Source organism: Manis javanica, chromosome 4, assembly GCF_040802235.1.
Source record: "Manis javanica isolate MJ-LG chromosome 4, MJ_LKY, whole genome shotgun sequence".
NCBI classification, from domain to species: Eukaryota; Metazoa; Chordata; class Mammalia; order Pholidota; family Manidae; genus Manis; species Manis javanica.
This window is the reverse complement of record NC_133159.1, coordinates 21,846,863-21,869,397: the sequence shown is the minus strand read 5'-3', so window position 1 is coordinate 21,869,397 and position 22,535 is coordinate 21,846,863. Positions and strand designations below refer to the sequence as shown.

Genomic DNA, 22,535 nt, shown 5'->3' with positions numbered 1-22,535 from the left:
AATATACAAAAGGCCCTCAAAAATATTAGCTGCAATTATTTCTAATAACAGTTCACCTCCTGTTTGAAGATCATCCTGGAGGACATCAGGATAGTCTGAGTCAACCAGTTGCTGGATTTTTCTTAATTTGTTAGTTCCAAACTTGCTCTAAAACAACTTACAATAACATATACGAACAATAATATATAAAAATCAGGATGATGGGGGGAAAGGTTGCCAAATAATTAAATAACATCAGAGAATGTTAGGGAAGCAGAAATGCATGCCATTAGGTCCTTTGTGGACCTAAAGTTAAAGTTCAGATTGGGTGGTGAGTTCCTTGACTGCCATAGGAAAAAAAGAAAATATAATGTTATATAATAGCAGTTACTAGGGACCCGTATGTGCCAAACATTACTCTAGAGGCTTGAAATGCTTTCTCTCATCTAATCCTCTCTATAATCCAACAGATGGGTGGTATTATTAGCCCTGTCACACAGATGTGGAAATACAGGCACAAAGAGATTAAGTAACTTGCCCACAGTCACACAGACAGTAAGTGGTGAAGCTGGGATCCAAACCTGGACAGAGTGGCTCTAGAATCCATACTCTTAACCACCTCTACCCTGCCTCCCCATAAGGAATTAACTGTGTGAAAAAAAAAGAAAAGAAAAAATCACACCAATGCCTCAGGAGAGACAGCTACCCCAACGTGAGTGAAGGGTATGTTACTATGCTTTCCAGCCTCTTGATGATTCCACGGGGCCAGGAAGTTATCCCCATCTTATGAGTAAAGAAACAGGCTTCTGAAGCAAAGCCAGGATGGAGCCCAGGAGCTCAGCCCCCAGTCCTGCATCTGCATGGACCAGCTGTGTGATCTTAAGCAAATATCTGGGCCTCAATTTCCTCATCTATAAAATGATAAAAGCCAAGATTACTAACGATGTTTTTCTCTCTGGCAACCTGACTCTGAAAGGCAGTTTCATTACCCTCGAGTTCTGTGGGCACCTGCAAAGCATTCCCAGTTAGAGGACCTCAGGATATGATACCCCTTGGTGAATAAATGAGAAAGTACTGCTGCTTGGCTTCTTAAGATGATTAAGCATGACCTTATTATCATTTCTATATGATTAATTTGCTCAGGATACTCTTTACAAAGGAGATGCCAAGGGAAACATCAGCCCAGGCTGCTCTTTACTGGAGAGTGCATGGGGAACACAGCTTTAGACACTGGCCCCAAGAACAACACAAAACAAGTTTCCATTTCCACCCAGAAGCTTTTCTTTCTTCCCTGGGCCACAGGCAAGTGGCAGTCTTCCAGTCATGTATCAGGCCACCAAAGAGATATTTCGGCGTCTGCTAGGAGCAAGGCCCACCTCCTGACTTCTTACAGAGAGCCTGGCTCTCTTCTCCCCAGGCAAGGCAGACTCGATCCCTAAGCGCTATTGGCTGCAAGCCCACTTAGCACAGTTATGTTTTCTCTCCCATTCCTGGGCCACAGAGATTTTCCTGTTTTCTACATAGTTTTGTTTTACCCATGGTTCTTGTGTGTTTGGAGTGCAAGAAGCAGATTTTGTGTATGCTAACTCTGCCAACTTGTTTAGAGGTAGCTGCTTTATTCCCTGGCTTTATGGCTCCAGTCCTGGCTGCCCCACATGTACAGGCCCACAGTGTCTGTGCAACCCGAAGTACCACTGGGTTTTTTTTGCACTAGTGAGAGCAAGTCTCGGTTCCCTGCAACTCTGCTCACACCATCCCCACCCCCTGAAACACCTGCCCCAGATCCCCTCCCATCCTTCTAGGCTTGGCCACAGTGCACTGTTTGTCTTGCCCTCCTGCAACATTTTGAAAAGGGCATGAAAAGCTTCATGTAAACCAGTGCATAGGCTGGGTCAAGACTGTGGCACATAGGACAGTAAGTGTCCCATCCAAAAGGGCAGCTTCTATCAGCTCCAAGCCATGTTGCCATGTAGGACTACAAGCCCAGGGTTGCTGGATCCTCCCATTTCTTAAGAGAGACCAGAAATTCAGATTTTTTTTTATGTGAAATCTCCAGATTTTTAAATACTGGCAACCTACTCAGATTTTTCCAACCAGTTTGCAAGGCACAAAATAGCAACCTCCAACTTGGAGGATGAAACTTCCACCCTCATACTTGGGTATCTCCTTCTCTAACAGCTGTGTTGGCCCCCAGCTACATTGCTAGACTGAGGGGCCTTTGAAAAGAAAGCTCACTTTTCTCTTTGCTCCCCATCCCAATCAAATCTGGGCAGATCCAGGGGCTCAAATCGTTTGTTGACTATAGACTGATATGTTGATTGAGGGGTGTGAATTCATGAGTCTCTCTGTTTCCAAAAACCATCTGGCACCCAGACTCACTCTCTTCAGCTGCCAGTGTACACTGGCAAAACAGAGCTTGGGGACCTCAAAGCCCCATCCCTCTAAGTTCACAGGGCTGCAGGCCATTCAGAGATCAAAGGTCATAATACACCTTAAAACAAGGAGGCTAACAGTTAACACCTGTTAAATTAGCCAACATGTGCAGTGCTAATGAGGATGCAATAACCCTGAAACACTCAACTGTTCCCATGGAAGGAGCTTTGGAGAGGGGTCAGGTGCTGCCAAGTTCAAACCCTATCCCCTCCCCGTCATCAGTTCTGTGACTTAGGGCAAGTCATTGAACCCCCTCTGAACCTCAGAATCCTTGACAGAAAATGGTGACAATAACACCTACTTTGAAAAACAAGTGTGAGAGTTACAGGAGGTGATGTGAGTCGAACTTCCCAGCCTATTGTGATTAATAAATATGTGTGCCCCCAAGTGCGATACTGGTAGTGATATAAAGTAGCACAACCTTTTTTCTAAACATCAAAGCCCTTTCTTACACCACTACAGACCACTCCTATTTATGCTAAAGAAATTAGTGGGGGTGGAGGTGGAGGGAGCATAAACACTAAGCTTTTCAATGTAGTATTATTTAGAATACTAGGGATCTGGAAACCAATAGTCCAGCAAATGGAGACATTCAATGGACTTCTATAGTCAACAAACATAATTATAAACAACACATGGAACACCACCAAGCAAAGGCAGCAGAATACAGAATGCTTTCTCCATCCCAATCACAGGGGTGTAAAAATGTGTGCTGTAGGCATATGGGCAGAGATTTGAAGAAGAGAGAGGAGCTACAACAGCTGTTGGGCTAGGATGGAGTGCTCTAGAGTGCTTTTGTGAAAATGCCTTTTACTAACGTTATATTATTTTTAGAGTAAATAATATTGTCAGAGGAGAGTTTTAGGGGGAGACAGGAGATGACAACACAGTTGGCCAACCACAAAGCAATTACTGGCCCAGGGGCCTAAGCATGGAGGGGTGGTGATGTCAAGGAGCATGTAATTAGGAGGGGCAGGATGAGTTGTTTGGGTCCTGTCAGTCTGGTCCCTGCCCCAGCTTCTGTCCTGACCTGCCTATGCAAAGAATTTAGCTGTGCCTGGTACAAAGTGGGCAGTCAGCCCACGAGGTTAGCTGCTGTTGTGGTTATTGTTTCAAACACTGGATTGGAAATCCAGACCTTGAAACTTTGATTCTGACTCTGCTGTGGACTCACTCTCTAGATTTGGACAAGTGAGTAGATCACTAAATCTCAGTTTACTCATCTGTGAAATGGGAATAATCAACAGCTGTCACTAGGAAGCTTGGCTTCTTGACCTGCTGGATGATCCCAGGCTAGCGCCTTCTCCCATCTGCATACTATGGGGAAGAGAACAGAGATTTTCTGAGGCCCACCTGGCTCTGGCTTATTTTATTCCAAATATCCAAACAGAACAGGCTTTGAAGAATTTCAAACAGCAATAATAATGCAAAATAGTCATTTACAGAGTGCTAACTGTATGACAGGCACTATGCTTCACATGCATTGAATGCATTTACATGGAATTATCTGATTTAACCCAAAACACTGGGAGGACCCAAGGTTCAAGCCTCACAACTCCTCTCTTTTCCACCTACGTCTATTCCCTAAAATCTAAGGACTAATCAGGGTTCTCAACTTCGGCACTATTGCCATTGTTGGACTAGATGACTCTCTGCTGTGGAGCTGTCTGGGCATCAAAGGATTCTGAGCAGTTTCCCTGGCTCCCCCTGCCCTTTTAATGCCACCACCACCTCACCCCAGTTGTAACAACCAATGTCTCCAGACACTGCAAATGTCTTCTGGGAGACTGGATAAAATGAAAATTCCTGTGGCCAGGATTCTCACCTGGCCCTGGTTGGCTAGCTCGCTACACATGTGTGGACAAGACGTTGCTTTTGACTCTATACAAAGAGCTCCGCCCAGTGCTCTGGGAGACACGGTGGCATGGCTGCAAGGCTGCAGGAGAGCAGAGCAGAGGCTGGAGTGGTGGCAGCAGTGGGGACAGAGACTGGGACGGCTGTGCCCAGAGGATGGCTGTGCAGGCAGAGAGGCCCAGAGGCAGAGACCGGCTTGCTGCATGCAGACTCCATCCAAGTGAATGAGATTTCAGTGATTGACCTGCCACTGTGGAAATAATGTTGAGTATAACCCTTTCACCCCAAGAATGTTCTACTGTCATTTCTTTGGTCACACTGAATCCATAGTGAACTTGCCCGGGGGTGAAATCCATTGGCAAGACAAAGACAAAATCACTCCCAGTTGAGAACCACTAGCATAAAAGATTTCATCCTGTCTCATGGCTTTAAATACCATCTACACTATGTCTATACCAACGACTTTGAAATTTATATCTGCTGCCTGAACCTCTTCCCTAAACTCCGCATTCATAAATCCATCTGCCTGATGGATATCTTCACGTGAACGTCTAATAGGCGTCTCAAAGTGAACATTTCCAACACAGAACTCCTGATCCACGATACCCCATCACACCTGCTCCTCCCGCAGTCTGCTGCTCTGCCGTAAATGACAACTCCATCCTTCTAGCTGCCCAAGGAAAACACCTTGGAGCCATCCTTGACTTCTATTTCCCTCTCCCTCATTGCATAGCTAATCTATCAGCAAACACAGTCATTTCTACTTTCAAAATAAACCCAACATCTAACTACCTCTACCTCCCGGCTCCCAGCGTCCGCCATCTCTCAGCTGGATTGTTGCTGCGGCCCTCTCACAGGTCTCCTCTCTGGGCCCCTTGCCCCCCTAGACACTATGCTTCACTAAAGGGCCCGAGTCATCCTTTAAACAACGTAGGTGATGTCGCTCCAGCTCTCCAAATCCTGCAATGGCTCCCCAGTTTACTCAGCATAAAATAGCTGAGTCCCACATCCCCAGCGCGATTTGGGCCTCCTCTCCTGCCATCTTTCCCTCAGTCGCCAGGCCACAGTTATACTGGTCTCCTTGCTGTTCCTCACCACTCGCCGAGCACACCCTCCATGCCTTTGAGCTTGCTGTTCAGTCCATCTGGCATGCTCTTTCAGCCAGCAGTTCCTTCAGCTCCCTGCATGGCTCAGTCCCTCACTTCCTTCCAGTCTCTGCTCAGGTATCACCTCCTCAGTTCAATGGTCCCTTGAGCCTTTTTGAAATAACAGTCCTCCTACCCCCATATCCCATCCCCCTCCCTACTTTACACTTCACAGCACTCTTCCTCTGACAAACTTGTATTTCATTTGTTTACTGTCTCCTCCTGCCAGAATGTGAGTCCCATGCAGAGTTCCTGCACAAGGAGGTCACATGATAGTGGCCTTTGTCTTTCTTGGTCACTGTCCTACATCCCGAGCCACTACAAATAATACCTAACCCATAGTAGGCACTCAGTAAATGTTTGTCGAATGAATCTTCACACTTACCCTATATGGTAAAAATTATTATTATTCCTATTAACAAATAAGGGGACTAAAGCTCTAAGAGGTTAAGAAATCGAACCCAGGTCCCTGAGCTACAAAGTAATTCCCACTGAAACACTGACGCACCCACCACCCAAGAATCCCCCCAAATGTGGCATTAAACTGGTTTTCATATGGTTCCAGACCAGCTTTGCTGATTGGCAAAAAACAACTAACCTCGACCTAAACCTTGTACCTTATCCAACAATTAACTCAAAATGGATCATGGACTTAAATGTAAAAAATGTAAAACTATAACAATTTAAGAAAAAGTGAAAATCTTTGGGATCTAGGACTAGGCAAGGAGTTCTTAAACTTGACACCAAAAGCAAAATTTAAAAAAGAAAATTTTGCAAAACTGGCCCTCATCAAAATTAAAAATGGTTGCTCTGTGAAAGCTAAAAGTCAAGAGAAAATATTTACAAACTACACACCCAACAAAAGACTAGTGTTTAGAATGTGTAAATAACTCTCAAGATGCCACACTAAAAAATGAATAATCCAATTAGAAAATGGGCAAAAACATGAACAATTCACCAAAGAGTGTATACATCATTAGGCACTTCAAAAATGCAAATTAAGACCAGGATGGGCTATCAACTACGCACCTCTCAGAATGGCTAAAATAAAAAATAATAACACCAAATGCTGGCAAGGATGCAAAACACTGGATCACTCACACATTGCTGGTAAGAATGTAAAACAATAAAGCCATTCTGGCAGTTTCTGATAAAATTAAGTATGCAATTACCAAACAACACATCAGTTGTACCCTTGGGCTTTTAATCCCAGAGAAAAATTAAAACTTATGTTTATGCAAAAACCTGTACACAAATGTTCACAGCATCTTTACTTGTAATAGCCCAAAATTGGAACCAGTTCAGATACCCTTCAACAGGTGAATGGTTAAACAAACTGTTGTATATACACACCATGAAATACACACCAATAAAACTGAACGAGTTATTGATATACGCCACAACTCAGAGTAAACTCTATGGAATTATGCTGAGCAAAATAGCCAATCTCAGTGCCAAGACAACTCAATGAGAAAAAAACAGTCTTTTAAATAAACTGTCCTAGGACAGCTGAACATCCACATGCAAAAGAATGAAGTTGTACCCCTACCTCCCACCATTTGTAAAAATTAACTCAAAATGGATCAAGCACCTAAACATAAGAGTTAAAACTACAAAACTGTTAGAAAAAAGTAGGGGTAAATCTTCATGGTTTTGGATTAGGCAATGGTTTCTTAGAAATGACATCGAAACCACAAACAAGAGAAAAAATAGATCAGACTTCATCAAAAGTAAAAACTTTCATGCTTCAAAGGACACTATCAAGAAAAGTAAAAGACAATCCAAAGAATGGAAGAAAATATTTGCAAATATATCTGATAAGGGTCTAGTATCCAGAGTATATAAAGAACTCTTACAATTCAATAGTACAAAGACAAATAACCCAACTTAAGGTAAAAGATCTAAATAAACATTTCTACGGAGAAGACATACAAAGAAGACTCATGTGCCCATGAGCACATGAAGAAATACTCAATAGCGTCAACCATCAGTGAAATGTAAATCAAAACCACAATGAGATACCATTTTATATCCATTAGAAGGAGTATAATCAAAGACAGATAGTAGCAAGTGTTGGTAAGAATGCAGAGAAATTGGAACCCTCAGACGCTGCTGGTTGAAATGTAAAAAATGGTACAGCTGCTTTGGAAAATAACCCAGCAGTTCTTCAATGGTTAAATATAGAGTTACCATATGATTGGTATGGTATATAACCAGGAGAAATGGAAACATGCCCACACAAAAACCTGTACCCTGCATTGTTCATAATGGCCAAAAAGTGTAAACAACCCAAATGTCCATCAGTTGATGAATGGATAAGTTAAATGTGGTATGACTATGTAATGGAATATAATTCAGCAACAAAAAGGAATAAATGCTACAACATGCTACAACACAGATAAACCTTGAAAATATTATGCTAAGTGAGAAACCAATCAAAAAAGACTATATATTGTACAACTCCTTTTATGTGAAATGCCTACAAAGAGGCAAATCTATAGAGACAAAGTAGATGAGTGGTTGCCTAGGGCTGGAGGAGGTTTTAAGGATAAGTGGTGGGAGGGGTAGACTGCTTTTTGGTTTCCTTTCAGGATTATGAAAATATTCTAAAATTGATTGTGGAGATGGTTGCACAACTCTGTGAATATACTAAAAACCACTGATTTGTGCACTCTAAAAAGGGAACTGTATGGGATGTCAATAAAGTTGTTACCAAATTTACACACCAATTTCAAAAGGTTATATACTACTATATTTTTATAACACCTTTGAAATGACAAAACTTTAGAAATGAAGGACAGATTAGTGGTTACCAGAGGCTAAGGTTCGAAGAAGAGAAGGAGATTGAGTACAGACCCAAAAGAGCAACACAAAGAATTCTTCAGTTAATTGAACTGCTCAGTATTTTGACCGTGGTGGTAAATACACAATCTACATTTGATAAATTGTATAGAACTAAATACACACATACAAATGAGGACAAATGAAACTAAGTAAGTTTGAATAAGATCTGTGGATTGTGTCAATGTCAATATCATGACTGTGATATTACACTACCATTTTGCAAAAGGTGACCACTGCAGGAACAATGTAAATTGTAAAAGAAATCTCTGCATCTTTTCTTACAACTGCATGTGAATCTAAAATTATCTCAAAAATTCCAATAAAAAATTACTGAAATCTGGTCTGTTCTCAATTTCTCTTGGGATTTAACAAAAAGAGTCTCCTCTGGAGCAGGTGTTCCATTTCCCCTAACAGCTGCCTTACCCTTTTTAACAAGGAAGAACCAACCTCAAGTTCAATGCCCAGCCAAGATAATCCAGCTAGAATTTAGTAACACTTTTATGTTTAGCTGTTTTAGTTAGATGATACAATGTAGAATTAAGAACACAGATTCTGGGAGCAGCCAGTCAAGGGTTCCAAAACTAGCTCTGTCACGTACAAGCTGTGTGACCTTGCGCCAGTCACGTAACATCTCTGTACCTCTAGCACCTCATCTGTAAACTAGGTATGACAGGAGTACCTAGATCATGGTGGCGTTGTGAGTTTTAAATAAGTGTGTCTGTGTGTGCACATATGTATAACTGTGACACAAAGTGAAGTATTAGCTATCATTATCTTTACCATAACGAAGTCCGGGCGGAAATCACGACGTTTTAGGAAGTCGTAGAAGCACAGAGGCAGGCCTTATTACCTCTGAGAATGTGCTCCTCCCTCCTCGGTTGCCCTGAGCCCACCATACCCGGGTGTTCGGACGAGGGAACGGGGCCAGGAGGCACCCACCTGCGCATTTGGTACGGCTGACCAGGGGCGGCCCAGGGCGGCCGGTGCCTCCCTCCCCCGGGCGTGTGAGCAGCACGCTGATCTCATACTCGGTGTCGGGGTCGAGGTGCCACAGCTTGTAGGTCTGCAGGCTGACGGCGTGCACCTCGGCCCATGGGCCGCGCGCCATGCGGTACTCGATCTCCTTGCGTACTATCGGCCCGTCGCCAATGATGGAGTTGGTGTTAAGCTGGATGATGAGGTAGGTGGGACCCGCGCGCAGCAGCTGCGGGGGCGCGATGGGGGTGGGGGGCTCTACCAGGAGATAGAGGAGAGGCGGGCGGACGGATGCAGCTGTGAGACCTCGGCTCCTACCTCTGCGTCCCAGCACACCAAAATCCCAGAGCCCTCCCTGTCCCCCAACACGTCGCTCCCAGGCCCTCGACCAGAATACCTCTCCTGCGACCACTAAATCCCCAGGCCCTAAAAGGCGCCCGCCCTCACTCCTCACCCGCACTCCCTACCTCACTCCCCTTCATCCCCGGGTCTTCGTCTCCAGGGGCTGCCCGCACGCCCGCTCCGGTCACCGCCGCACCCACAGCCAAACCCCCGACACGCGAGGCTCACACCTCGACCAGGTCCCCATGCCGGCCCGCCTCCCAGTCAGGCCCCGCCCCCTCGATCAGGCCTCTCCCCGGTTGAGACGCTGCCCCCACCGCAGGCCCCGCCCCCGGTGCGACCCGGCCCCGCCCCTCGTGGGGTACTGGCCCCGCCCTCCGCGCGCTGACCCTTGACGATGAGCTCTGCGAAGTTGGAGACGCCTGCGCCGCGCGGGGCCTGGGACACGCAGCGGTACAGGTCCTGCTCGGAGCGGCCCACGGCGGGCAGCGGGAAGATGGCCAGAAAGCGCCGGTGGCTGATGTGCCGCACGCCGGCCGCGGGCACCAGCGCCCCGCTCTGCCGCTGTGCGGGTAGAGGGGCGACAGGGTCAGGTGGGCTGCACTGGGAGGATCTTGATTTCGCTTTGGTCCCAGCGAGGGAAGTAGTAAGTGTCCTGGACCCGTTTAGCCGTTTCTACTGCACAGGCGACGAACGGGGTTTCTGGAACCAGCTCCGCCGCAGCAAAGAGCGGGCTAAAAAGCTGATTAAGGGAACGTGATCGCTCTGTCTTTGACGGAGAGTGTTTGTTGGGGGTCCTAGAACCGCGCAATGTACTGGGGAGTATGGGGCACCCAAGAGGGCAGAGGAGAGCCTAGGGGAAAGCCGGGACGCATGAGTATTAGTGCTGGAAGGTGAAGGACCGACTTAGTACCCCTTAAGGGAGCAAGGGCCCAGAAGTCCCCCACCCCTTAGCTAAGGTCCCCACCCCCCTCACCTGCAGAAGGAAGCGCTCCGCTTCGGCCGCTCTGCCCGCCGCCATGCACTGGAACGAGGCATTCTGGCCAGCGTTGACCTCCACGTCGCCCAGGCGGGAGAAGTGCGGGGCTTTTGCTATGGGGATGCAGCCGAGGCGTGAGCTGGGCCTGCGCTCCCTGCAGGCAGGAGCCGCTGCCACCCGCACCCCGCACCCTGTGCCCCAGTAGGCTGGGACTCACCGCAGGGGTAGCTGAGAAGCAGGATGTCATCTAGGCCCATGTAGCCCCTGCGGTCTGGGGAGATGAGGGCCTCAAACAGCACCTGGGGGAGGTGGGAGGGTGCCTGTCATGCTGGTATCTCTGCAGCCCTGCCTGGGGAGGTACCCACAAGAGGTCCCTTTTAGCTCTGCTCCAGGCCCTTCCACCTCAACCAGTAGAGGTCAGCCCAGCTCACAGTGACCCTCCCTACCAAGCCAGCTAGTTGTGGGAAGGGGTATCAGTACCCAGAGCTAACAAGGTCAAGGACAGAGGTTCCATCCCAGTGCTGGACAGGTACTTCAAGCATAAAACTCTTCCCAGCCAGACAGGGTTTCCAGGTCAGCACTGTACCAACTCACCCTTGGCCCCAGCCATAGGCTATTTCTATCAACAAAGACCTCTGATGCTGAATCCAGAACCAACCATCACTGAAAAATCAACTGCTGACCACAGACTGACCTCTGACCTTAACCACTTTGACTCCTGATGCTGAACACAGACTAAATCCAACCCCAGCCACTCATCCCAGGCACAGGCTGACCACCGACTGAACCCAGCCCACCTGATATTCATTGGGCCAGAAGGTGCTGACAGCCAGTTCAGCCTGGTGCCACTGACGGCCATGGGATCCAGTCATATTCCAGACAGCACTGCCCAGGGGACCCCCATTGACGCGCACATAGATGCCCAAGGTGCCCGGGCTGTGCCCATCGCGGCTGTACAGGAAGTAGCTGAACTGCACACAGTGGGTATCATTCTCACTCAGGCTCTGGAAGATGATGTGGGCTCGCTGGCCTGGGGCATGCTGGGAAGCATTGACCATCAAGTAGGAGCCTAGAAAGAAAAGGAGAGACAGGAGCTAAGGAGACCTTGGGGAAGGATTAGAGTCAAGTGGGTACAAAGGAAGGGGCAGAAACAAGAGAGTTTAGGTGCTTGGGCCCCCCAAAGTCAGGAGTTCTCAGTTCTGGTCCCAACTCGGCCTCACTGGGTAAGTCCATTCACTCCCCTGCATCTGTTTCCCAGAGGAGGGAGTTGGAGCAGCAAAAAACACAGGAATCTGACTTGGTCAAAACCTTTGTATGGCCCTACCAGCTATGCTCACAGCCTAAGCTCATGCTGATTCACAGCTATCCCTTCATTCTGAGCTGTCCTTGGAGGCAGGGGCTAGGTCATTCATCTCAGGAGTCAAGAGTCTGACACATAACAGGCCCTCAAAGGCCACCTCTTCTGAAACCCTCCTTCCCTGCCCCTCTCAAGCTTCTCTCCTGGCCCTTGGATCATTAATAACGCATGTCACAGGCTCCCCACCAGGCTGCGATGCCTCTGGGCTCCACGATGTACCCAGCACAGGTCTGAACCCAATCTGAATGAATGTGTAGAGCAGAGACTGACTGAAAGGAATCTAACTTCCCTTACAGCCCCACCTGAGTCTAAATTCCTGGGATACAATTCTCTTGATTTCCAGCCTAGAGAAAGGCAGTCCTGTGCCTTCCCCAGAGATCCAGGCTGTATGTGGTGAGGGGGCAGGGAAAGTGTGGGGGGGAGTGGGCTGGGCCACTCAGGACCTGGCTAGTAGATTCTGGCTTCCCTCCTGTGGGGAGAAGACCCCAGCAGCTGCCAAGATGGTACCCACAGTCACCCAGCGCTGGCTCCTCCTGGGCTTGGCTGCCAGCCAACCAGCTCATTCAGATCCCAACCAGAGGCTCCCAGCTCTGGGAAGGCTCCCAAGGGACTCCAGTGCAGGGGATCTCATTCATTTCTGTGAGCCAAAGGCCTGTGAAGGCAGCTCCTGGATCAGCCCTGGTGGGGTAGTAAACAAAATGCCAGGACCCCATCCCTACCCCAGGAAGGACACACCTAGCCCCCAACAGTCTCCCAACCAATGCCTTTGCCCTCCTCTCTCCTCTCCCTGTGAGCATCTGTGTGTGTCTCTCTCCCTCTTTCCATCTGACACTTTGTGCTTGCCTAACACTTTCTTTTTGTCAGATTTGTAAGAGGTGAATCAAATCAGCTACTTTGTACCTGAGTGCCAACCGTGTACCAGGCTGGGCTCCAGAGATCTGGAGACAGCCCACGCAGGGTCCCTGCCATGGTGGGCACCTTGACAGACCATTGTCACACAGGTCAGACTTTGATACCCGCTAATACTGAGTTCAAACAAGTAGCTGAGAGCCCTGTGAGGGCAGAGAGGAATGCCCCAGAGAGGGCAGAGTGTACACAAATGCAGAGCAGGGGGAGGCAGGGAGGTCTCCAGAGGTAAGGCGAGGGTAGACAAGCCTGCGGAGGCCGTCTGTGCCAAGTTGTGGAAGGCTTCTGTCCTGTTAGCTTCAAGTCCTGACCCCATCACTGAGAACTTTTGTGGGCCCTTGACAGCAGGTGCAAGTGCAGCCATGCTGGGAGCTGAGCAGCAAAGGCCCTGGTCCACTACCCTGGTAGGTCAAAGGGGAGGGGGTCCTTAGGCTGTCCAATTCTGGAGTTCCCTCAGCAAGCCCATTTGTTTCTCACACTGTTATGTCTTCCATCCCAGCCTTTGTCAGTAATGAAGTTGATAGTTTGGCCTCCACCTGTCATATTCTTTTCCTAATTCCCAGCTATTTCTGCCCCAGTGAAGAGGGGTGCTAGTGATGGGACCTCCCATTACCTCCAGTAATAGCAACTAAACCTTCATTGAACCCCTACATGCCACTCCTGATAATAGATAGTATCTAATAACCCTATGAAATGGATTATTGTGTTCCCCATTTTACAGTTAAGAAAATGGAAGCTCAGAGAAGTGACTTGCCCAAAGTCACATGGCTGGTAAAATGATGAAGCCAGGATTTAAAGCCCAATCTTCATGATTCTAGAACGACTACACTAGAGGTCGTTGTTAGAGCAAAAGGCCAGTACTCCATGTAACTACTTTCCTGACTGTGAGTCCAGCGCTCGTGATGCCAATCCTGAAATAAGGGCAGAGCAAGGAAGAAGTTGGAAAGGATCTGGGACTTCCAGGAGGAAGGGGTCAGAGGAGGAAAGGTTTTACACACATCCAGCCCTCAATGTTACCTCTTTGCCAGCACATTCCTGGGATATGGAGACAGTCCACACCGATCCTGGGAGACCAGGATGCAGAGGCTCTCAGGGAGAAGAGAGCTTCCCTGGAAGTTAGGGGACTTAGGAAGGCCTGATGGGAGTAGGGTGGATACTGAGCTAAGCTGAAGGGGGAATAATGGGGAGTGAGTTTTAATTTACAGCTATAAGGGTCTTTGATTACTTAAGTCTGCACCCATTTTACAAGCAAAACTATCTGATATACACAATTGGCCTTTGTCCAGAGAGCTCCACATCCGCAGTATCATGAATGTCCTTACATATGCAAAATCAGATGAGGCCCAGAGGTTAAGTAATGTGCCGGAGGTCACACAGCAGATGGGTAGAAGTGGAAGGAGGGGAAAGGGGAATAGTGATTGAAAGTAGGCTCACCGTGGGGCAGGTCCGCAGGAGCCCGGGTGCCAGGGTGGATGTGCACTTGTTCCCACTGGAAGTCATCATACTGGGCCTGGCTGTACTCACAGGGCACTGCTGGGTCAGTCGCCTCCTCGAAGGTGCAGCCAGCTGTGAGGGCAGGACATGATTAGCCCAAGCTGGGGCAGAGCCGCTGCTGGGAGGGCTCCTGGGGCTACCCTTCAGGCACCCCCACTGTCCTTTGCTACCCAGCCCCTCCCTGGACTCCTCTCACCTCCACCAGAACTCTCCCTTTTCTACCCTTTCCATCTACCAAGGCCCTCTTTCATTGTCTCCTCAATACCAAGACCTCCCACACCACCCACTCCCCCAGTACTTCCCAGGACCCCCACTGCTCAACCACCCATCAAGACCCTCCTTAATAAAAACTAGTTATGACTACAGCATTAGAGCCTCACAAGCACTCGTGAAATCAGGACCAGAACTATCCCCATTGTACAGATGAGGAAACCGAGGCCCAAAGAGGCTGAGAGACTGCCTTAAGGTCACACAGCTACTTAGTGACAGAGGTGGGGTTTGAACTAAGACCTCCTGGTTGCCAGTCAGTGTCCCAGTACCTGCTCCTCTGTCTTCACATAGAGGACAGACAAGGGGACTGGCCAAGCCATGAGGGCCCCAAGCAAGCCCTGATGGTATCTCCTTAAAAATAACGATAGCCACCAATCCACTCAGGTTATGCCAAGCCCTGTGCGGTGCGGAACCCTCTAGGTGCAGACTCTCATTTGGGCCTCACCCTCTGAGGCAGGCACATTCCTGGCAGATGAACTGAGGGGATTCAGTCATTGCCCAAGGTCACCCACTTTGGGTCTCTGCCTGCAGGAATGTGACACGTAAAAGCACAGTCATGGGCAGATCAAGCACAGGTATGACTGGAGGAAGCAAATCCTCATAATTAAGGACTAATATTTACAGCTGAATGAGAAGAGGAGGGAGACCAATAGAAATAGATGTGAGTCCTTCGGTTGGGAATGAGGCCTATGTATCTTGGGAGCTTGTCAAAGCCCTGAGTTGGGCAGCTAAAAACCCTGAGAACACCGCTGCCTTAGAAAGGAACTGCAAACTGGCCCCTGCACTCTCAACCCTGTCAAGGGTAGTCTAAGACATCTGAGATCTGGGAAAATGCCCTGGCAAGTGGTAAAGAAGCAGGTACACACCATGCCAGGCCCTGCCCTGGGTGCCTGCTAGCCCAGTACTTCTTCCCATCTGGCAGATGAGGTGACTGAGACCCCGAGGGGTACAGGGACTCACCCACAGTATAAGGTGGTAGATAAGCAAGGGGGCGTGGCAGCAGACAGTCTCAGGATTGAATCTTGACCTGCAATTTGCCAACCCTTGCGACCATGTAGCAAGTCACTTTTCCTTTCTGAGCCTCAGTTTCTCCACGTACACATGGGGTTGCTGAGAATTCAATGTGGGGGTCCATTTAACACAATGCCTAACAGCACCTGCAAACACTCAGGAACTAGCAACCTTCCCCATATGCCACTTGAGCTGCATAAGAACAGAAGCAGGATTTGAACCTATGTCCATCAGATGCCAAAGCCCATATTTCCTATCAGAAAAGCTTCACTATGAGAAGAAGCAAACCTGAGCTGCCTCCCAGGCTCACAAAGAAGGACAAGAAACAGACAGTGTTTAGGAGTGAATGCCACATGCCAGGCACAGTGGTAGGCATTTGCACACACAGCCTGCAATATCACATATAAGAGGCTCTTTGCTTCATCTGTTGCAGGGACGTCTCTAGGCTGTGATGCAGACCACAGGAAGGAGCATAAGAAGACACACCCAGCAGAGCCAGGCACAAAGGGGCTCGCCATTGTTGGGGGGGTGGCTCCTGTTCCTCTTCCTGGACCCCACCAAAGTATAAAATGATGAGTGGTGGGCAAGAGGCTGGCACCAAGTGGATGGGATGAAATAACAAGGCTTTCTCCAGAGCTGGGGCAGGGCCTTGACTGAGCTCCTTGCCTCTTTGTGTGTTAAGCCTGCTTCAGCATCATGCCCTGTGGCCTGCGGGAGGTGGGTTTTAACCCCATCTGTGCTGGGAAGGCCTCAGCTCTCCCTCTAGAAAATGCCTCACAGCACAGCATAGAGAGAGGACATGACCAAGGATAGTCAGGGAGAGCTTCTTGGAGGAGGGAACAGCTGACTTCATTCAGCCTGAGCTGGGTCTGCTCCTGAGGATTTTAGCCAAGGCCTCTCAGAGGCAGAGGGATTGTCGGAAAGGGAAACCCAGTATCTGGAGCCCTGGCTGGGGCTCAGGCCCTTCCTGTTCCTTCACAAGTAACAAGGCAGCTGCCCCAAGATGTCTCACCCATGTCCCTGAGGCAAGCCTGGGAATACCAGCTCCTTGGCTTCCTCCCTTCCATCCTAAGCCAGGCCACATGAGCCTTCAATACTCCCAGATAGACTGACCTAGTCAGAGGAACCTATGACCTCAGCCAGGTAAATCCCAGACTGACCAACCCAAGTCAGTGATCCCCAGACAGACTGACCTCAACCAAAGTGGCCTCCTGCTGGTTGTCCCTGGCCATAGTGACCCCAATATCATCCAGAACACCTGACTTTCACCACAATGACCTTCAGACTGACTGATGACCCCAGACCAACTGACCCTGGCCAGAGTGACCCATGACCTCCATCAGCATGACTTCTACTACTGACCTCAGCCAGGGTGACCTTCTCTGTCCAGAGTATAGCCTTAAGCAGAATGACTCCCTCTCCCTGGTCCATTTCCATCCAGCCCTGTGTCTCTGGGCCAGACCCTATTCTAGCCAAGCCCTTAGAGGGTAACATCTCTGGAGCCAGGCTCCTCAGGGAGAGCCCCATCCCCACGTCCTCCCCAGCCACACTGGGATGGGAACAATCAGCCCTGGGAAAAAAACCATCACCTCCAGTCTGGATGACTCAGGAGCCAGGCGCCCCAGAGCCAAGTCCCAGCTCCAGCTAGAGATTCAACTCCTGCTGGAAGCCACCAACCCAGGGTGGGGCGGGAGGAAGAACTACATCAGACTTCAGGTTCAGAACAAGAATGGTAGCAGGGAATCCCACTCGACTCCATCCACACAGACATTGGTACAGACATTCACACACACATCAACACCACAAGGAGAAGGTTGCCACTTACCTCCATGACCCTCATAGTAACTCATAAGTAGGTACTATTACTATCTTACAGATGGGAACTGAGGCACAGAGAGATGAAGTGGCTTGCTTGCCCAAGGGTACATCTTAAGTTCCAGAAGTCAGGATTTAAGCCACCTATCTTTATTCAAGGCAACTAGACACAAACAAAATAAGGCTGTGGTATTCCACTGGCCACATGTGTTAACTCAATTCCATCCTCAGGAAATTTGTGCACAAAGCAGGTTCCAGGGTGGCACCGTTAGAGACACAAGGATGGTTAAGACTCTGCCCTGGCCTCAGGGATCTCCCAGTCAGAGTGGGGGTGAGTAAATGAACAAAGTAGAGAAGGGTCAAGACCACAAGGGCAGTCTAAGGAAGGAAAGTGGGCCAGGGGAAGACTTCCTGGAGGTGGGTGCATCTGAGCAGAGCCTGGAAGGATGGGTGTCATTGTGGCCAGTACAGATGCGTAGAAGGGCATTTAAGGCAAAGGGCCCAACAGAGGCAAAAGAAGGCAGCGGGTAAACACAGTTTGTCCAGGGCACAGAGAGGAGCCCAGCTTGGCCAAAGCAACGGGAGAGAAACCTGGATGGAAGGCTGAGGCCAGATGAGAGAGGGAGGGCCTTACGTGCCAGGGTGAGACGTTCAGCCTCATTTGGAATTGGGAAGCCACAGTAAGTGTTTGAGCAGGGCTGTGGCTGGATTCAGATGAGAACAGTGATTCATCCTAGATGCCACGAGGAGGGCAGGCGGTTCCCCAGAGGGCACTTCAGGAGATGAGGGTGCCTGGTGGGACAAGCCGTCCAGTGGTCCAGAGTTATGTCAGGAACTGCTGAGGAAAGGGGCCTCCAGACCCCATCCCGGACGCAAACAACATATACTCCAATCTCAGCCAGAGAGATGCCACACACACACACACACACACACACACACACACACACACACACACACACACAGCACCACACTCAACTGCCCACACACCCTCTGCCTTCCCCTAGCTTAGTCCAAGCTCTGGGGACAGTCTCAGCTGGGCTGGGGACAGAAGGAAACCAGGCGCTTCCCTGGATACCCCATCTCTGCTGAGGCCTCCCTGAGGGAGTCGACTGAATCAACCCAGGACCCCCACAAATTCCCCCAGCCTCAGCTCGAACTGGCCCAGCCACATTCCTCAGCTAATCTCCCCAATCTGGTAGGCGGTTGCTGAGGCAACCGTCAGCCACAATTTGGGAAGGCAAGAGGATGGCTTATCCACATCCGCTGGGCTCTGGAAGGGGTGAGGGAAGGGGCAGGGCAACCCCCACAGTAGCCAGTGTGTGGGAGGGAGGTCTCCCTGGCATAAGTCTCACCTCCATGTGGGTGCATTCCCACATGTGTGTGTGTGTGTGTGTGTGTGTGTGTGTGTGTGTGTGTGTGTCCATGGCTGTGAGAGTGATACCTTGGTACCAACTTGTGAGGACTCTCTGAGGAAACAGAATCTTGGATCTAATTCCTCTGAACCTCTAACATCCTGTGTGACTCTGGGCAGGTGACATACCCTCTCTGAACCCCTCTTCCTCCCCTACAAAATGAGAATGGGTATCCAGGTGACCTCTAAAGCTGCTTCCACCTCTAGAATTCTGATTCCAATTGTGAGTATGCATGTGAGCAAGAATACGCAGAGAGAGGAGCAAGGTCTGTGAGGGTGAGCGTGGGTCCCCCAGTCAGTGTGGGTGTGTAAGTGTACATGTATGTGCATAGTAATAAGCACGTGCCCACAGGGGAGGGGAGGAGGGGAGTTGTGCATGTGTGAGCATGTACGTGTGAGCACCAGACTTTCCTCCCCACCAGACAGGGAATGGTGCTCTGTGCCAACTGTGGCTGCCAGCCGCCACCAGTGTTTTCTAAGACCCTAGGTAAACAGCGTCTGTTTGCAATGAGATTTTTGTTCCTTTTGCTTTGTCAATAGAACATCCAGTTCCCCAGGGTGGCCTCAGGAGCAACAAAACTTCTCCCAACAGGTTACAAATTTAGGGGCTGAGATCACCCAACCCTGGCCTGGGGAATCCAAATACAATCCCAATGACAACACAGGTCTATTTCATCATCCAAAGCCACAACCCCTAGGTGGCCCACAATTCTAGGTGGCCCAATCCAGCCCTGGAACCAACACTGGCCTCACCTGGACATTCTTGCCCAGCCCAGTCCTATCCTGTGTTTTCCATGCCAACCACAGCTCCATCTCAAGCTTGTCTAACCCCCACTTCTTCCCTTCCTAAGGTCAGAGACTATCTCTTATACCTTTGAACCCCATCCCCAAGCCCTGCATATAGCAGATGGCCAACAGTGGCTGGACTTTGACCCCATGATCCCAGTTAGTCTGACCCAACCAACCCCACCCAGGCTCAAGGACAATGGCTCAAGGACTCCAACCCAGACACCCAGCCCATTTCACTGCTCTCCTTGCCCAGATCAGCACATCCAGGCCTCAGCCAGGGATCCCTGGAGCTGAATAATTAATGATCAATTAATCAAGGGCAGGGCTGGCAGCAATATGCCCACCTCCTAATCACACAGAGTTCAGCATCACTGCAAACAGGAAGATAACCCAGGCTGGACCACAGGGAGAGAAAGCTGAGCGTGGCAATGCCAACATCCTTCCATCTCCAGTGAGCATAGAAGGAAGCCAACTACAGCAGGGGAAACAGGCCAGACCCACTCCCCATCTCCCTGATCAATATGCACAGCAAATCCCAAGGTTAACTGTAGGGCTGCCATATTGGCAGTATAAGGGGAAGGCACAGAGTGAGGCCAGACTCAATACAGAGGCAAAGGGCTGGGCTATGCAGAGGTTCCATGGGCAAAAAGTATACAGACCCCTGCAGTATAGACACCCTGTGCCATATAAAAACACAGTGCAGAGGGCTGTGCACAAACCAGTGCCCTGTGAAAATCTGTACTGTATAAAGTTCCCATGGAGCGAGGCTACGTAGTGCCACACAGGGTAGGCGGCAGCTCTGCACGACACGGGGCAGAGTGCAGTTACACAGCACGGAGGAGTGAGGGGCAGACACATGGTGTGCATGGACCCCAGGCAGAACTGAGCAGTGCCATGATGCAGTACAGGGGTGCCAGTGCAGATGGCATAACCCAGAGCTGCAAAGAGGTGCAGCGCACCAATGTGGTGCACTCAGGGATACACCAGGCTGGTGCTCAGTGCTGTGCAACGGGCATGTGGAGGAATCCCAAGGGGGTAAGTTCAAGCCTTGCTAGTTCTTCTCCCTCTCCAGACACTAGCACAGGGCCAGGTGCATACCTGGTGCTCCAAGAATTCTCACAAAAGGATATATCCAGTTTGGGCATGTACAATGGTACAGAGATACAGGGACGAGAAGGGTGCGATGTGGTGCGGAAAGAACTGCTGGGTGTGGAAACCCAATCCAGAATGCAGGCTCAGTACAATCCCAAGGAGGAGAGTAGGTACAGACTTAAGGGCGATAGAAAGTGACACAAGGTGGAGTGCAATGAAGATGCTGTGTGGAACAGTGAATTCAATGCGAGGGCTCTGGGTCCTGAAATCCAGGAGAATGCACACAACCTAACACTGAGCAGGGACAGTGCAGGGCAGAGGCCCAGGGCAGTAATCCTGCTCAGTGCAAAGATGCAGTGCTGGTACTATGCAAAAAGCCATGCCAGTCCCAACAAAGTGGCCCCAAGCTTCAGTGTAAGCATAGACTGACTCCCTTTGCAATGTGCAATGTGGGGCAGGATGCTCCATGCAAAGCTGTTGCTCAACTGGGGCTGCCAACAGAAACCTGGGAAGGACACCAGCCAACAACACCTCAGTGGAAATGCTGAGAAAGGCAAGATACCATAGGGGACAGTGTTACAGCAATGGTGGTGCAGTGTGGAGGTCTGGGCCAGGAGAAGACATGTATCCAGTGTAATGCAGTGAAGCAGTGGACAGAATGCTATGTGAGGCTAAGGTAAGCTGTGCTGGCAGCACCGCAGTGGAATGCAGAAAGGCTGTGCCCGAAAACTCAGGGAAGTTCACATACCCAGCACAGTGCATATGCCCACTGCAATGATGAATGCAGTGCAGAGGTGCCACGTGGTGCAAAGATGCAGTGTTGTGGCAGCAAGCCATCTGTTGGCACAGTGCAGTGGTGCATTGCTAGGTGCTATGCCCAAATCCCAGGAGACTCCACAGCCCAGTGCATAAACTGCCCCAGGTCCTGCAGTGTGGAACAGAAATGCTCTACCAGGCAAACATGCCCTGTGGCCAGGGAAACACATGTGCTGGTTCCAGGCCGTGGGGCAGTGTGAGCAGCTCAGTCCAGAAACCCAAGAAAGCCCACCTTCCTGATTCAACAGTGATATCTAGGAAAATAATACAGTGGAGAAGAGAGCTATAATGACACAGATGGCAATACAACAGGACAATGCAGAGGAGGAGCAGACAGACTCCCAGGAGGGTCCACATAGCCAACGCAAGGCAGGAAACCACCACAGTTGCACACTGCAGCCAAGATGCAGGGCTGTGGAAGGATGCAGTGCAGTGACCTGTCCTGAGGTATTGGGCCCAGGAAGCCCAGACAACACACCCCCAGAGCCGACCCGAACCGTGATGTGGCACAGTTACAGTGTAAGGCAAGGATGTGGTGCCCTGCAAGAGCACCGAGGGCAGGCAGCACCTGCCTCCCTATGGTGCCCTGGAGCACAGGAGAGCCCAGAGCCCTGGAAAAGCCTGTGCCTCCAGCTCCACCAGGCTAGGCTGGCCACTCCACGGGTTGGGTAACAAGGCCTTATCTGCCCTGTGGGCTTTCCTTTTCCTGTCCCCCACCCCCAACATCTTCCACCCCAGTGACTTCTTCAAGGGCACAGAATGAAGCCACTGCCACCCACGGGACAAGCAGTCAAAGGTGAGCACATTGTCCAGGTATTTATATCTGAGCAGGGCCCCAGCCTGCTGGCAGACAAACAATGAATTCAGATTCTGCTAAAAAGCTTTGGACAATTAAGCACATCTGCTGGCCCCCCCGTCCAGGGCAGGGCAGTGTGGCGCAGGGCAGGGGAGAGGCAGAGAGGGAGTCCTATTGGATTAGGCCTTGGTACGGGGTGGGCGGGGTGTGGGATGAACATCAGGGAG

At 49.9% G+C, this 22,535-nt stretch overlaps 1 protein-coding gene across 12 annotated transcripts in view; it reads right to left on the bottom strand.

Moving 5' to 3' along the window:
* Positions 1–22,535, bottom strand: part of PTPRU (protein tyrosine phosphatase receptor type U) — a 78,052-nt gene that overhangs the window by 48,406 nt on the left and 7,111 nt on the right. For all 12 annotated transcript variants that reach the window (XR_012130090.1, XR_012130091.1, XM_037010482.2 and 9 more), the window contains exons 2-7: positions 14,249–14,380; positions 11,349–11,620; positions 10,769–10,850; positions 10,549–10,664; positions 9,962–10,136; positions 9,195–9,488 (exon numbers count right to left, since the gene is read on the bottom strand). Coding sequence is in view for 10 of the 12 variants with exons in the window: in XM_037010482.2 (XP_036866377.2) it covers positions 9,195–9,488; positions 9,962–10,136; positions 10,549–10,664; positions 10,769–10,850; positions 11,349–11,620; positions 14,249–14,380 (1,071 nt within the window). In the remaining 2 variants the exon portion in view is untranslated. The remainder of the gene's footprint in view (positions 1–9,194; positions 9,489–9,961; positions 10,137–10,548; positions 10,665–10,768; positions 10,851–11,348; positions 11,621–14,248; positions 14,381–22,535) is intronic.